General features: G+C 44.0%; 1 protein-coding gene across 4 annotated transcripts in view; it reads left to right on the top strand.

The window, feature by feature from the left end:
- PHACTR2 (phosphatase and actin regulator 2) overlaps positions 1-16,787 on the top strand; it is a 302,090-nt gene that overhangs the window by 209,165 nt on the left and 76,138 nt on the right. For all 4 annotated transcript variants that reach the window (XM_019527111.1, XM_019527114.1, XM_019527113.1 and 1 more), the window contains exon 2: positions 14,715-14,882. In XM_019527111.1, coding sequence (XP_019382656.1) covers positions 14,715-14,882 — 168 coding nt within the window. The remainder of the gene's footprint in view (positions 1-14,714; positions 14,883-16,787) is intronic.

Below are 16,787 nucleotides of genomic sequence, written 5' to 3'. Positions count from 1 at the left end.
CGTTTGTGTAGAGGCATTTGAGGCCTCCTGAAGATGTGTGCACTGGCCCCCTAATCTCGGGTGCCTGGGTCCCTGTTGCTTACCTGGGTATTTGTTCTGCTCGTTGTTGGTCTAGGCTGGGCTGTTCTTGTGGGTGATGCTTGGTTTAGTGGTCCAAGGCTTCCTCCACCCTCGTCCTCCCCTTCCCCTGATGAGCCTAGTTTAAAGCCCGGCAGAGGAGATCCACCAACCTAGAAGAGAACACACGCTTACCTTTAAGGAAAAGGTGAAGCTCATCCTACCCGAGCATGTCTCTTGTCCTGATGTGCAGGTCGTTGTCTAGGAAGCCGAAGCCCACCTCGAGACACCAGATCATAAGTTCTGGAAAACACCTTAAATGCTGGAACACCCTTTATTCTACCTTTCCCTATACAACATAATGGTAATCTGAAATAGAGTTAAATCTGGTGGACACTATCTCTGAAAGGTACCTTGTTTTGAGAATATTGGCCCTATATGGCTAGGGACAGAAATTGCACATAAACAAGTATAAGAGATCAGAAACTAATTTAAACCTGTGACCGAACAGAAGCCCAGTGCATACAGCCCAGTTTCAATATGACCAAACCCTGTTTAAGATATACCTGGATGGATGTAGTATCAGGTTAAATCATTTTATGTTAGAGCAGTCTATCGAACTTCTGTCCCAGATTCCCTCCCAACACAAGTTACCTTGCAGTCTCCCAGCACCCCTGGATGCTTTGTGCCCCTGCAAACCCCACCTCATAGGGCAGCCGACTGGTACATGCCCCGCACTCCGCTGCTCCAGCCCAGTGCCTAGCTGGCCATGCCTCCAGGCTGTCACAGAGCTGGGGCAGCAAAGCCTCTGCCTTGGCTCCCCAGCCTGCATCCTGCCTGCACGTGTCAGCCTTGAGCCCCCCACCTGATGACACTAAGATATGGGGGGATGTGGGCACAATAGAGGGGAGCAACAGGCTACAGTTGGACCTAGATAGGTTACAAGGATGGGCGGAGGAGAATAGGATGGGGTTTAACACAGACAAGTGGAAGGTGATACACCTGGGGAGGAACAATCGGCACCATACATACAGGCTGGGGAACTCCCCTCTTGTCAGCACGGAGGCAGAAAAGGATCTGGGAGTCATTATTGACTCCAAGATGAACATGAGTCGGCAATGTGGGGAGGCGGCTAGGAAGGCCAACTGCACCTTGTCGTGCATCCACAGATGCATCTCGAGCAGGTCCAAGGAGGTGATCCTCCCCCTCTATGCGGCACTGGTCAGGCCGCAGCTGGAGTACTGCGTCCAGTTCTGGGCGCCGCACTTTAAGAGGGATGTGGACAGCATCGAGAGGGTCCAGAGGAGGGCCACTCGTATGATCAAGGGACAGCAGGGTAGGTCCTATGAGGAAAGGTTGCGGGACCTGAACCTGTTCAGCCTTCAAAAGAGAAGGCTGAGGGGGGATCTTGTGGCCTGTTATAAACTGGTTAGGGGGGATCAGCAGGCGCTGGGGGAGTCCCTGTTCCCCCGAGCGCCGCAAGGAGTGACCAGGAACAACGGTCACAAGCTGGCGGAGGGAAGGTTTAAGTTGGACATCAGGAGGCGCTACTTCACGGTCAGGGCGGCTAGGGTCTGGAACCAGCTTCCAAGTGAGGTGGTGCAGGCTCCCACCCTGGGGGTTTTTAAGAGGAAGTTGGATGACCACCTTACTGGGGTCGTTTGACCCCAGTACTCTTTCCTGCCATGGCAGGGGGTCAGACTAGATGATCTGCTCAGGTCCCTTCCGACCCTAGAAACTATGAAACCTCCACCCCAGCCACTGAGTCTTGGTATACCCTGTCGCAAGGAGCCAAAGGGAATCACCCTCCACCCCTACATGGCCAGATGGCTTGGCTCCATCAGTGCTGCAGGTAGAAGGGTGGGGAGCATTCACCTCTGCTCACCACATCAGGGGAGCCCCTGTCTGTGGAAAGTCCCCCAAGGTGCAGGGCACCCCACATACTCCTATGCCCAACTGTGCGGGCCAGCATGTGGCCCAGGGAAATCTTCCCCCTTCCCCCCCTGTGGTAGCAGCTGAGTCGAGCAGAACCCAGCTCTGCAAGGGAGGGTGGGGGTTCCCCTCAGCACAGGGCTCCCCAATGCAGGGCAGCCCTGGACTGGGGGACACTGGGCCACAGAAAGGCCCCTGAGGTGTGGGGCTCTCCCACATAAGCAGATGCCCAGCTCAGGGGACTCCTTCTCCCACTCTGCGGGGGGACAGCTGGGGGGTTGGGGTGTTTGCTGGGCAGTCAATCAGGGATGGCCCCTCGCTTGGCTGGGCTGGGGCATGCTCAGCTGCCCCAGCCGAGCCAAGACTGAGAGGCATGCTGAACTGCCCTCCACCTTCTGATCTTGGCCACTTCGATCCTTTACGTGATCTGTGCTCAGCTTTTTACTCCCTACCTGATATGATGCTCTGCTTTCGGCTCCGTGCCCTATCTGTCACTGTGCTACCTGTTTCTTTCCCAGTCTGCTGCATGCCACACAAAGAAGCTGTACATGCTACTTGTGGCACCCACACTGCAGGTTTGCTACTCCTGCTCTGAAACATGTAGCTCTGTAGATGCTCATGCCCTTTGCTTCTGTGAAATATGACCTTGAGAAAAGATCAACACCTTAAAACTTAGATCTTAGAAATGTTGTCAAAGGGACTTGAAGAGTGTGTGTGTGTGCATATGTAATATAATATACTGTTAATATAAGGATAATATAATTCCTGCTCAATTTTAGGAGACATTGCTATTTTTCTGAAATGTGTCAGTCACAAATGAAGTCCATATGCATCCATACTAACTCTTTTAGGGAAAGCATAGCCGGGGTGGTTCCAGGGGGTGCAGTGGTGCATTTGCACTCCCCCTTGATTCCTGCCACATCCAAACTTTAAAACCAGCTGCCTGAGAGGGGCAGCAGCATTTCTATTCAGGCAGTGCTGGCAAAGTCAATTGACTTCATGATTCATTAAAATCTACCTGATTCCTGCTAATCTCTTTTCATGTCACAGATGTTAAGGACCGTCTCTCCTTTTAATCGTCTTGATGTTCCACTATTCAAACTATCCTTTCTTTTGCAATTTTGGTGTCTGTTAGCCATTCCTGATAATGTCTTGCTTCTGTTTCACAGCTGCAGACTGTTTTCAGCTCTTGCTAAAAACCTTCACTCAGGTGTGGTACTATTAACTCAGGTGTAGAAATGACTGAAACTGAAGTATGGGAGGCACTGTCAAAAACACTCAGAAAGGCCAAATTTCGTTTTATGAATCTGAGTAAGAGATGTCCATTCAGTTATAATGTCCATAGGACTAATGAAACAGTCGCTTTCCCCTGTTTTTCCCTAGTTTTTGCTTTTAAACTTAATATATAATCCAGAAAATTAATGCACATTCCAATAAATTTATATTTGCCGTTGCTTTGATTTTAAATTAAATAATGCAGCATTAGGACCCTACCATATTAGTAAAGTTTCTAGTTTCTCTTTAACTGGAGAAAAATGTTTTGTGCTATATATAGGATGCTGTTCCACACCATCTGCACCCCCTTTTCAAAATCCTAGATCTGCCTATGCACATAATATTCCAGCATATCCTTTCTAAGTACCTGTGAGCACATGTGCATTACTAAGAGTACTTTTCAGTCCATCACTGATAGCCCAATGTCCATTTCTATCCCTGTAGCAAAACTGTGACATTCAGGTGGGCACATGCACTCCTGCTGTGGCAAAACCTAGGAACTATGCCCACTATCCACTTCTGCTATTTTAAGGCAGCAGTCAGAATTCATTTGAAATAGCCACTACTCACCCCGTTTAGCTCATCCTTAGCAGGAGGTCCAATTAACATTTTGCAGCATTGGCAGCCCCAGATGGAAACTACCATTCAGCCACCCACATAAGAAGTTTAACTTTTTCCTTTCAGTTAATTAAAGCACAATTAAATCAATTAGTTCATGACAGAGTTTCCCCAAAGTTAAAACTCCAGATGTATGGCAAGGCAAAGGCATTTTTATGCCAGCTCATTGTGCTGTTTTGAGGTGAATTACAGCTTTCACATTTGCAGTTTATCCACTGAGGATTAGTTGCATTTTTTTTTTTTTACTTCCAAGTAGTGGGCAGGGAGAAAAGAGTGAAAAAAATGTATTCCCAGTTGCTTTTCTTCAAGGAAAATTGATATATTGTTGCAGAATTTAGGAGATTTTTATTTTAAATGATACCGATAGTGTCAAAAGTGGTTGTTTTAATAAAAAGGGTCAAATATTTTGCCGTTCAAATGTCTTGAATGTTTTTCTGGAAATAAGCAGTTTCACATACTCTATTGCAAGTGCATGGGTTATTGTTCTAGTCAGTGAATTAGGCTAACATGCAGCTGCATAAACACATTGATTTTGCAATGCTAGAGACCATGACTTCAAATCGTGGCACCCTCTGGGAAGACTGCATTGAAGTTGCAGTGTTCTCAGAAGGAGATGTGAGGTCTCAATAAACCAGGCTGTCTTTTGTTGCACACTTGATTGGGAAGGGAGGGAGAAATGAGGAGAGAGAAATGAGTTCACAAGTGAATATGGAGGAGACTGTTTAAAACTATAAATATACAGAACACTAGGACCCAGCCCACAAAAACAAGGTAAATCTGAGGTCAGATTTTCACATCCTCCAGTGTTTTTCTCAAATCTTTTTATGGTTAGACATCAGTAACTATGGTCAGCTATATATATATATTTCAAAAAGGCTGCCTTGCTGAGTGTTAAAGCAAATTTTCATGTTATATATGTAAATATTGCAAGAACTGTTTAGATGCATCCCATTCTTAATCCATGCATTTAAATTAATTATTTGCCAGTGGTATATATTGTGACCTAAGGGAGCAGTATGAACACATGGATCACCCAGTTGACCTAAGAGCAGAACGCTATGGTATTCAGCTCACTATGGCTCTTAAACACCTTGGGCAAAGTGTAAGCTGCAGTAGCATCAATTTCTTTCCTTTTGGAACCTTGTGTCTCAGCTTAACATACTAAGTTCTTATAGCAGAGATAGTAGTATTGATAATAATACTTCCTTACCAAACAGGGATGGTTGTGGGGATTTATGACTTTAAATTTGCAAAGCACCATAAAAATGCTAAAATCATTACCCTATCTATCTATCTATCTATCTATCTATCTATCTATCTATCTATCTATCTATCTATCTATCTATCTATGGTGAGATGCCTGGGCTCTCCAGGCAGTGCATAGGGAGAGTTAGGCACCTGAGAATGGCAGTCCGTGACAGCCAACCTGCTTAGTAGAAAGCTGTCAGTGTGCTCAGTGTACTGCTGTCTAGCACTAACCAGAAGGAAAACGTGAGGACAAAAGTGCATCTTAAATGTTTTTCCTCCCTTCTCTGCAAGCAGATGCCTCTCTCTACCTGAGAACCCTTTCCAGAGACATGGGGTTGGCCTGTGCCCTTTCTTTCAAATAACTGAGTAGGCTTCACTCTTGCAGATGATGCTGGTATCTTAATAGTTCAGTCATCAGAGAACTTATCTAAGAATTGGAAGAACAGGCTTAGTTCTCTCTTCTGCCTAACAATTCAAAACTGTATCTCTCAACTGCTGGGAGAGTGCTGTCACTACCAGGAGGGCTCATCTGGTTGATGATAGATTGCTGCACAGTCACCAACCCACGAGTCATGAAGCCAGGAGGAGAGCAAACCAGCTGAAGTGCAACTCTAGGCTTTCACACAGAACACATGTGTAGCAGCGTCATCTGCTGTAACCTGCAAGGAGGGGGCATGTGACATATACCCTGTACTGTTGAAACTTACTTGGGTCTGGTGTACAGTTACCAGAGGAAAATCAGGGATAAAATTACAATGGCATGTTACATTAGTGTAAGTGCCATAAGTTTGCTGCTGTTGCAAGGCAACCATTCACTATAGGCAGGTAGGCTATTACCTGCTCCCCTCCTGTAATAGCACCTGCTGCAAGAAGCTACGCCCGGATAGCTAGTCATCTCTCTGTTTGAGATCCCTGCATTACTTGCATTGTTTTCCTATAACTTGCACCACTGTATATGTGTCATAAGCTGAGGTCCTTTGTAGCCAAGCAAGGAGGGAACTTCCTTGGGAGGGAAAACTTCTGAGTTCCAGTCTGCCATTAGGCATGTCTGTGCATTTTATCCAATGACTTTATCATGCAAAATGTGCACAGTCTCTATTGCCTGGACCAGAATCCAGGTCTCCCTCTTCCCAGGTGAATGTACATATCACTGGATGCTCACTGCTGCTTACTTCCTCTCTCTTGTGCCTCAACACGTGAATTCTTTGGTGCCTTGATTGAGCAGGATGGGAGAGAGTGCAGCCACTACGCCTTGTTTCTTACCTGATCTCATAGAGCAGGGATGGCCAACCTGTGACTTGAGTGCCACAGCTGACTTCATAGTTTCATAGTTGGTAGGGTTGGAAGGGACCTGAGCAGATCATCAAGTCTGACCCCCTGCCATGGGCAGCCTGTGTGTGTGGCACGGATCCTGAAGAAAGCAGAGCAGCAGATCAGGCAGGGGAAAGGCATCGGAGTGGTACTCAGTGAAGGTGCAAATTTTAATTTGTGGCATGCTTTCCAAAAAGGTTGGTCCCCACTGACACTTTCAGGGGAGCTGTGGGTTTGAAACCCAGCAGGATGAGAAGGGCATTAAACCTGGGTTTCCCATATCCTGGGCAGGTTCTCCAATAAACGAGCTATTAAGTGGGCATACCAACATTGAATGAAAGTGTCTGTAGCTGCTGAACTTTGTGTTTTGTTTCTGGCATAGGGATTCCCCACTTGTGAATCCCAAACTTTGAGCATGAGATTGAAAACAAGATGTACAACTCAGCCATTCAGACAAGATGGTGGCACCTGTGGGTACATGCACTTGCAGAATTTTAGGCATCTAAATAAGTTTCTACCAGAAAACTTAGACATCTTTGGACTGTCAGGCACAGAAGCAGTTGGGAGAGGTTCTTTTGGATTTCTCCCTTAGTCTTAGACAGCAAAATTCTGCTTACATTGTACACACATGCTTTTTTTGGATCCAGCCCTAAGTGACTTGTTAACAGTTACATAAAAGACTTACAGCTGTAAGCAGAAGCAGAATTAAGAAACTTTGGCGCCCAATCTTGTGCTCCACTGGACTAATACAATTGTAACATGATATTGTAACACAATCTCTGGAGGTACGCACTGAAAAATCTTGCATCTGTAGCTCATTTTATATGTATAATACAGGCTGTATGTATTTGCACTGTGTAAATTTGTAATGTTATCATTTTGGTAAGGTAATGTCCCTGTAGCATTTAACTATGTTAGAATATTGTTTTAATGTTCATATTAATAGTGGCCACACAACTCAGTTGCATTCAAATTAACATGGACTTGCTATTTTAGGTGGAGAAAAGAATTATAACATTCAACAACTATGCAAGTTGAGCAACATTTTTTGGCATAAAAAAATCCTTTGAGTACAGTCTGTTTGTTGTAGCTAGCTACTTAATTACTCGCGTTTTATGTATCTTTCTAATGAGCAGTCACTCAAATTATTAAAAGCAGACTATAATCAAAGAATTTTCAACTTGTAATTATTAAAATGTGGTTGCACTCTAAAAAGTTGTTATAAAAATAGCTTAGGGATGTCCCACATTTCCCTAAATTATTCCAAATAGAAATAGTCCAATTTATGAGTGAAAATATATGAGTTTTATTCCTGACTGTTAACACTGCACACTTATCCCAGGACCAGACAGTAAAGTTTGGTTCCCTTTAGCTGATGTTTTGCCAACAGCAGAGTTAGGTGAAAGCAGGAAGCAATTTGTGACAAAGATAGTTCTTTTTTTTTTTTTTTTTCTTTTTCATGAATTTTCTTCAAACCTACTCTCTAGGAAAGGCCTACAAGGAATAAATTAATGAAGTCCTTTGAAATAACTGGGAATAGTCCCACAGGCTACAATGGCCTTTTTATCAGGCCCTTTTTAAGAAGCATGGGGGTGCCTGTGACAGGTACTAAGCTACTCAGTACAGGCAGCCTGTACTAGGTAGCATGTCTGGAGCATTTCTACACCTTGGCAATCCCTGGCAGCTGCAGTGTGAATTGGGGCAGCCTGTAAGGGTGCTGTATTCTGCTGTGGCAGCCTGCAGTTCAGGGAGGCAGCTTGATACCCTTCTTCGCCCTTGTGCCTGTTTCATCACTGCTGCAGAGGTGGATCAGCTGGGTGGTTTTCAGGCCTAGCTTTTTAGTTGCTGGTCAACAACATGACCTTCTACAGATTTTAACTAAATAAAAAGTGCTCAGGATGACAAACATCAGCTTTGTGCATTTTGAGATAGCATGTTCAGAGATTAAAATTACTTACAACTTTGATGTTCCTAAATCTCCTGCTTTGCTTGTCTGACAGCCCCTGATAGTAGTGCGGGCTTACATGATAACTTATCACTAAGGAAAATGGGAAAAAATGGTTGTCACACAGCAGGCACCTTCAAATGTCCTTATTTGCTTGGTGTTGCACTGTCACACAACAGCATTTAGGGTCCACAAGCAGCTTTTACACAAGGAATCCCCTTCTATCCATGCCATGCCTTGTTAAATTCAGTGGTGTTCCCCAAAGGCTCAAATATCTACCCAAATAGAAACCATTGCAGGATCTGGGCCTAAGATACAACTGAATAATACGAGGGGCTAAATAGAAACTTTTCATGGGAACCCCTCATAATGTTTTTCAAGTCCTCTTTCCATTAATATGTTCTTGAATTACCCACTGGAAGCTCTATTCAGGAGAGAGTGTGCTTAAGTGTTTTCCTGAGTTGGGATGGATTTGATCACATGAATTGGAGCCAAGGAGTGGAGATTTTCTTGCATCTCTATTAGCTTCCAAAAAGGATGTCTATTAAAATAATATCAAATAGTATAATATAAAATAGCAAATAAATAGTACCAATGAATGGACAGAATGAACTGAAGGTGAATAAAATCATAAATAGTTGTGTGACCTGGTTGTCCAAATGTAAACCTATTCTTGCAGCAACTTAACCTGAAATGAACTGCCTTTCATTTCCTTTTGCATTCAGTGAAATTAGCTACCTCCTGGCTTTCAGGTGAAAAATTTGCAGTTGGGGTAAAAGTGTGAAATCATGTCACAGTAAATCCACAGAGACTGTATTACCAGATGTCCTAATGTCAAAGTGAACAGGTATTGTGTATAGAGGGCAAGTGAGAACATGAAGGGGAAAAACCAAGATTTCCAGGCACTGTCAGCAATGCAAGGGACCAAGCTAACAGGTGTTTGTCTCAGTGCACATGTTGTACATATAATGATTTAAAAGAGGGCATGTTGGCACTCTGAGGTGAAAATATATCCCTTTATTCTGTAGTAATGTATGGCATGTAAAAACAAATAATGTAAATCTGAAACACCGGTTTCCTCAAAGTCTTTCTAGGATGAGGAGTAACAGTTCTAGGGAAATCTTTCCACAATGCTATGACACTTCATTGTGAAATCATTTTCTTGGAGGCAGTGTTAGATGGTAACAGAATATATTAATCCATGCTTTCCTTTGAATTAGAATGTTGATATACAGATGCATATTAGTTCAGAAATGTTATCGGGTCCTTCCTGATAGAGTCATTCTAAATCAGCATACGAAGTCTGGCCATGTTTGTTTCTTGCATCCAGGTCTCTTCTGGGCCACTATTCAAAATGAAGGAATAAAACTAAAGGCAACTGTTTATTAAATGGACTTCCTCTCTGTTTATCTTCAGAAAGATTTGCTCTGAATCCTGTTTTCCAGAGCTGAATTTTTCTTATTCTTTAAATAGAAATATGTGCCACTCAAGTGATGCCCTGCTTTGCTTAAGAAATTCTATGCTTATCTGAAGAGACTTTTTTTTTTAGTTACGCACAGGTTTACCACCATCTATATGTCATTAATATAGAGCTAAATATTGTCACTGAAGTCCAACTGAAAGAAGAAATTTCAGAGCCCTATGGGGAGCTCTAGAAGTCACAGTACTTCCAGCAGGAATGACAGGTGCAAAAAACTTACTAGGGACCTGATCAGTTTATGAAAGGAATTATATGATATAGTTGCCAGTGATGATATGGAAGAGGGCCCAGTGACCATGATCCACTCCCTGCACTGTGTTGAACTCAGGCACCCCATAAGCCAGCAACCAACTCCCTGGCCCCTGGTCCAGAGAACAGTCTCCAGCTGCAGAATACTAGATCCATTTCTTCAGAACTCTGCATCTACTTCTCCAGACTGAAACAGGAGCTTAGCACATCAGTAATGCCTTTCCCCTCTAAACTGGAGGTCTCCTGCAGGGATCTGTATACTCCATGGAGCAGGGGTGGGGAAATGACAGCCCATGGGCTGGATCCAGCCTGCCAATTGATTTTTATCTGGCCCACAGCTGCCCCCACAGTGCTCCACATGGGGCTGAGCCCCACTTGCTTTCATTTGGGGCAGCCCATACTGTGCTCCCTCTCAAATCCACCAGCCTCAGCCAGCACACACAGCTTCCTGACAGGGCTGCTCCCAGTATGGCTGCAACTGCCTGGATACTACTCAGCTCCCTCCACCTCCACAGACTCCTTCTCCTGTGCCTGCTGCGCCACTCCAGGTGGGGGGGAAGCTACAGCTGGGCGGCACCTGCTGTAGCATGCAGGGTTCCAGCTCCAGCTTCTGGCTACCTTCTTCCCAGCCTGCCTGCTCAGTGCAATGAGCCTCTGGGTAGGGAAGTGGGTGGACGATGGCTGGGAGCTGGAGCTAGAGCTGGGGTCCTACGTGCTGGGGCAGGAGCCACCCAGCTGCATCCTCCTTCCTGCCTGGCTGGGCATCTGCTGGCCAGTGTGTCCTCATGACCACTGCCTCTGCTTCCCATTGCTGCCTGCTGCCTGAAATGGCACAGCAGGGGAAGGAGCAGGAGGAGCCGCTGGAGCCGGGGGCAACAGCACCACCCTGGTTGGAGTGCAGCTCTGGCTTCCCTGGGTGAGAGCAGGTGGGGCTCAGCCCGATGCAGATTGCTGCAACTGTGGGCTAGATGGGGGATGGACCGGAGCTGCACCTGCACCATCCAGGTGAGCTTTGCTGCACACATCCCCTTCCCCCTCCCTTCCTCCCTCCACGCCCAGCCAGCTTTTGGGACCTAGTGCACAAGCAGCCCACCACATGCATGCGCACACAGACACCCTGCACCCACCTTCCACACAAGTTACAAATTGTGTAAATTTGACTATAATTTGAACTGTTTTGCTATCAACCCTATATACACTTCTCAAGAAAACATAAATCAGGACAAAAGTTAGTTTTTGAAATAAAATTAACACACTGTATAGTAAATGTGTGGATTTTAGTATACAATTTGGTTTTTTATCCTTAATTCGTTAAAATGATATCTTCTGAAAGATTTTGTGTGTGCCACCCTCGACAGCTTACCAAAATTCATCAAGTGGCCCTCCAGTCAAAATAATAGCCCACCCCTGCCATAAGGGATTGCATTCTGCAGGCTTTCCACCTCAGTCAGACATCAATTATACTTTTTCTCCTGGCCCAGGGACTCATGAAGGAGAATTGCTGCTACCTGCAGGCCTCAATGTTGACTAAGTTACTTGCAGGCTTTTTGCTAAGTACAGACGGTCAAAAAGCATGAGGCTGAATCAATTCCGTCTTTGTAGGTTAGTCTAAGCTGCAGATTAAACTGAGAAACAACTGGACACACATTTACCTTTGAGTCAGGAAATGCAGCCACATGCCTGCAGTGGCTCAAGCCAGAACCTGCAGGGTGTTAGAGCATGGCTTTCTGGCATGTAGCAAGCATGGGCTGTGTGTTTGCTTCCTCTTCCTGCTGCCCCCAAGGTCACTAGGATTTGCAGTCCAGAATCAGAAAAGCAGGATTCTGCAGAGTTGCTCATCACTTCCTCTTCCTGGTTCCAGGTGCCTCTGGGATTTGTAGTCCACAGTTGCAGCCAGCAGTAACTTTCAGTAAGTTTAGCAGGGCAAAGCAGCTCTGTACTTGGGGGAAGATGGGGTTTAACCCCCCTCCCTGACCCCAGACCTCAGCCAGGGTTTGCCTGGGGGGGGGGGGGAGCAGTCCCTGCCTCCTTCCCCCTGCCCCCTCGAACCCTTCTCTGCTAAAGGAGCCAGCACAGCCTACCTCAGCCCAGGGCTGGAAAGCATGCTGGGATGCTGGGGAACTCTGATTTTACTTGAACCAGGAAGGGGTCTGCAACAGAAGTTTCACAAACTGGTTTGACCCAAATCAGTTAAATCTGAGACTACACTTAACCAGGTTTACCATAAACCAGTTTCAGCCATTTTTAAACTGGTTTATGTGTACTGAGCTTTATTTTGTTACAGATTTAAACCAGTTTCTGATCATTTAAACTGGTTTGTGTGTAACTTCTGTCCCTAGCCTTCTAGTGCTCTTTCATTTGTCAGCTCCTCCCTGGTTTCTCAGAATTTGCTGGGAGGCAGCTGATTAATGCCAAGTAGGATGGATCTAACTCTCCAAGAGTCATCCTTGTGATAGACTAAAGTCATGACTGCTTCTCACTCAGAAGGGGCAACTGGGGAGACTTCTTATGTCTTGCTATCCTCTGAACCTATGCAAAGGCCAGTTACAGTTTGTTATCCAGCACCCATGGGGAATGTGGGGGCACCAGATAACAAAATATTCCAGTTAACTGAGAGTCCCAAACAGGCATCTTTGCCTGTTTGGGCTGCCACTTCTCCCACCATGTCTGGGGCGTTGCCGCCCTTCCCGCGGCATCGCCGCCCCTCCCATGGATTCTGCAGGCCCTGAGGGACAGGGAGGCAGCCCTCATGCAGCCTGCTATGCCTCAGACTGTGGGGGGCTTGGCAGCGCAGGCTGCTTAGCCCCGGGTTGTTGGGGCTCAGAGAAACCGGAAGTGCCACGGGTACTTCCGGTTTCACTTTACATTACAAGCTGGCATGCCGGTCAATAGAACATGCTGGCTTGTAAAGTGCCAGTTAATGAAGCTTTTACTGTACCACTGATTATCTTTATTGAATCTAATGGTAGCATCCTCCTTACAGCTTCATTCTATTTTATAGCTTTCTGTTTTTTCAAGGTAATTACTAAAAGGTTGAGTATCCAAGTCACCCATCTAGAGGATTTAAATAATTGCAATTAGACCTGGAAAGATCCTCTTATGATATCTGTTTCATCCTCCTGGCACTGCAGGACTTATGCCATTTAACAGCCTAACTTATTCAGGTTTATTGAGTAAATGCTGCATTTGGCTCCTTAGTTTTAACTCTACAGAATTTACTCGAGTTACACTAGGGATCAATTTGACTGCTTGTTTGTTACAGAATATTGAGAATAACATTTCTTGGCTTTAAACTGGCTGACATCAGTGTTTTCAAACTCTCCCACAGCAATGAATTTTTTAAACATCTCAGATCAATACTTAAGTCTCAGACAAATATAATCTCATCTAAGAAAAATTGATTTCCAGAGGGCTAGAGTTCATAGTGACATTATGGGCCGGTAGATGGGACACAGGCTCATGATTCAAGAAATCTGTACTTTCCTCCCTGCATCTGCCATGGTTCATTTAGCTGTTCTGTGCCTCAGTTTCAGTCTCAATAGAATGGAAGTAATTTTATTTTCCCTCCTTTGTAAAACACTTTCTTATATGCAGATTGATTATTGTCAACAGTGGCTTCAAATGTGTTCTTAACCAGTTATAACTGAAACATACTAATCAACCAAAGTCATCATAAAAATCCTTATCCTCCAAAAATATAAGCATACATTTAATTTTATACATGTAATTAGTCTGATTGACTCAATAACACTACTCACATTACTTACAGTTAAGCATATATTTATGTGTTTACAAGATCAGAACTAGAATGTGCCACCTATTGTCTTCTGTTTTAAAAAAAAAAAGCCTTTATTGAAATATAATTAAATAATAGTAGACTTCATAGTGAAAATTAGAGGAATTCATGTTTGTACATTGTAATTATATTATATGCTGTGTAATGGTACTTAAACTAGCATACAAAATTAATTATCAAGGTGATTTATGGTAAATAGTAAATCAGTTAATCATTTGTTGACCAAAAAACATTAAATATTTTTGCCAGCCATAATTTTGATAAACCCCCAAAAGATTAGTGTTAAATCCTCTTAATAAGGTATCTTAGTAGAACCCCCTGTCAATTACTGATTGTGTAGGATATCTATTTGACATGTATCTGTGTACCCATTCCAGAATAGTTAGGTTTTGAGCTCATTATCTTTTCTGTGAACATTTTTGAAGATAGAAAATATTCTTTTTTTTTTTTTTGCATTACAAGTTTTTTTCACCGTAATGTTTTCACAAGCGACAGGATTTTCCAGAACTCAGGATGATACCCAGCCATATTCTGGTTTAAAAAATGTTGGCCTTTCTTATTTGAAATATTTTTGATGAAAATATTTTAACCATTTCTAAATATTGAACAGTTTTGGAACAAAGGGATCTGATCTGACAACTGCTTTGGGACTATTGGATTCACTGAAATCTAATCTGGATTCTGAAGACAGTATCTGCCCACATAGCACTTTACAATCTGATAATGGGCAGATTTAGATGTAGAATGGAGTTTCTCCCAAGACTTCTTGGTTCAGTAATGTTTTATTTTTCTTCTTCATGCAGTTGATGGGTTAGACAAGGCTTCAATTGCAAATTCTGATGGACCAGCCCCTGGATCCCAAACTCCTCCTTTCAAGAGAAAGGGCAAACTCTCTACCATTGGTAAAATCTTTAAACCTTGGAAATGGCGGAAGAAGAAGACCAGTGACAAATTTAGAGAAACATCAGCAGGTATGCCTTGGTTCTTTTATTAAATGTAGAAAAGATTTTTAATATATTTTAAAGATAAATGAGGCCATTAGACAGCACTGCTTAAAAAGGTCCAGAAGCGTATTAGATGGTTAAGAATCACTGGGTGCATCTACACGAGATACTAAATGCACAGTAGCTTAATTCTACTGTGCATTAGCATGTCATGGCAAAAGCCATGCTAATGCAATTAGTCTACTGCACATTAGTGTCACTAAAAAAATATGTGCTGGCACTACTGTGCAGTAGCTGCAGTTACTGTGCATTTAGTACCTGTTATTATAGGTACTAAACTAAATGTTCAGTAACTACAGCACATTAATGCATGTGTAGATGCACCCATTGTCATGCATTTTAGGCCCACTATTTGATACAACTTAAACTGCTCCATTCCCTGGGAAAGAAATTACTTCAATTTCCATTCTGAATCCTTGAGAGGCAAGGCTTGTTTGTGATATCTTTTATTGGACCAACTGTATAGTTGGGAGAGCTGTTAGACAAGCTTTCAGGTGCCCTTAGGTCTCCTGAGGAAGCGTACCTGAGCTGACCTAAGGAGAGCATCTGATGTCTGACATCCAGCAGATCTTCCAAGTATCCAATTGGTTTAGTAAAATATATCACAAAAAAGGTTTGCCTTTCAACATTTCCTGGACCATCATTGCTACAACAATACTCCAACCGTACTATCCTGAATCCTGTCAGTAAGAACTTTTAAAGAAATTGCTGTTTATATAGGATCAATACCATGTATTATTCTTTTGACTTAAAAAAGACTTGTTTATTGAGAAATAAACTGTTCCACATTCTGCCTTCCTCCAGAGAAATCTGACAGATGGCATCTTAGAGACCAACAGATTCAGAGAAGCATGAGTTTTCATAGGCAACAACCCACTTCATCAGATGCTACTACTCTGATAGGCAAAAATCTACTTTGTCAGAGAAATCTGTGATGGCGAGTCAATGATAGTAAATGATCTTGTTGCTTTGGATTTTGAAGCATACCTTCTTTTTAAGGACAGGGCAAACCACTGGGTGCACGGGAGTCCATTCAAAACAACGTGAATCAAAACCTAACTCAGCCTTGTGAATAGTTGTTTCCTTCCTGCAGGCCACTTGGTCCTCTTACTTCCCCATTGGCAGGGCTTTCTTTAGGCTTGTTATCGTTGACTGCAGCATCTGCATTGTAAATTTCTTATGTCTTCCCCTAACTCAAGATCAGCAAAGAGCTACAGGTATGAAGCCAAGATATGTTACTTCTAGTGCTACCTTTATATTTACTAGGCCTTTGCGAGTAGGCAGCTATTTGATCCAGCTTCAGATCCGGCCACTTCAGATGCCAGGGATCTGATCCAGAGCTCTGGACCAGGTTCTGGCTTCGATCCAGCTGAAGCAACTCCAGAGCTTCAGAGCCACCTCGGCGATCCGGCCATAGGGTATAATTGGGAATCAGTTAAATATCTATAACTTTGTTGTTTTGTGTCTGATTTGGATGGAACTTGCAGGGGTGGTAGCCTCTGTTGGGAGCATGAAGCCTGCTAAGATTCAAGAGAATCAGTGCAGGGATTTGGGCGGAACTGCACCCCAAATCCTTGAAAGCAAAACTCACGGCATGTCTACGTGTTGCACCACAGGGGGGTGAAAACTGCAGCAGTGGTGGCCCCTTGTGAGGCCACAAAGCCCACCAAGTTTCAAGAAGATTGGTGCAGAGGTTTGGGGGGAACTGCATCTCAAGCTGCAGACAGGCAAAACTCATGACATAGATGACTCTGTGTGTGTTAATGCGCAACGGGCTGAAAACTGCAGGGGTAATGGCCCCTGCTGAGGCCATGAAGCCTGCCAGCTGTCGATGAGATAGGTGCAGGGGTTTGGGGGAAGCTGCACCTCAAG

This window comes from Gavialis gangeticus, unplaced genomic scaffold (genome assembly GCF_001723915.1).
Source record: "Gavialis gangeticus isolate Ggan-Ray unplaced genomic scaffold, GavGan_comp1, whole genome shotgun sequence".
NCBI classification, from domain to species: Eukaryota; Metazoa; Chordata; order Crocodylia; family Gavialidae; genus Gavialis; species Gavialis gangeticus.
The sequence above is the reverse complement of the archived record's forward strand: the minus strand, read 5'-3'. Positions and strand labels throughout refer to the sequence as shown.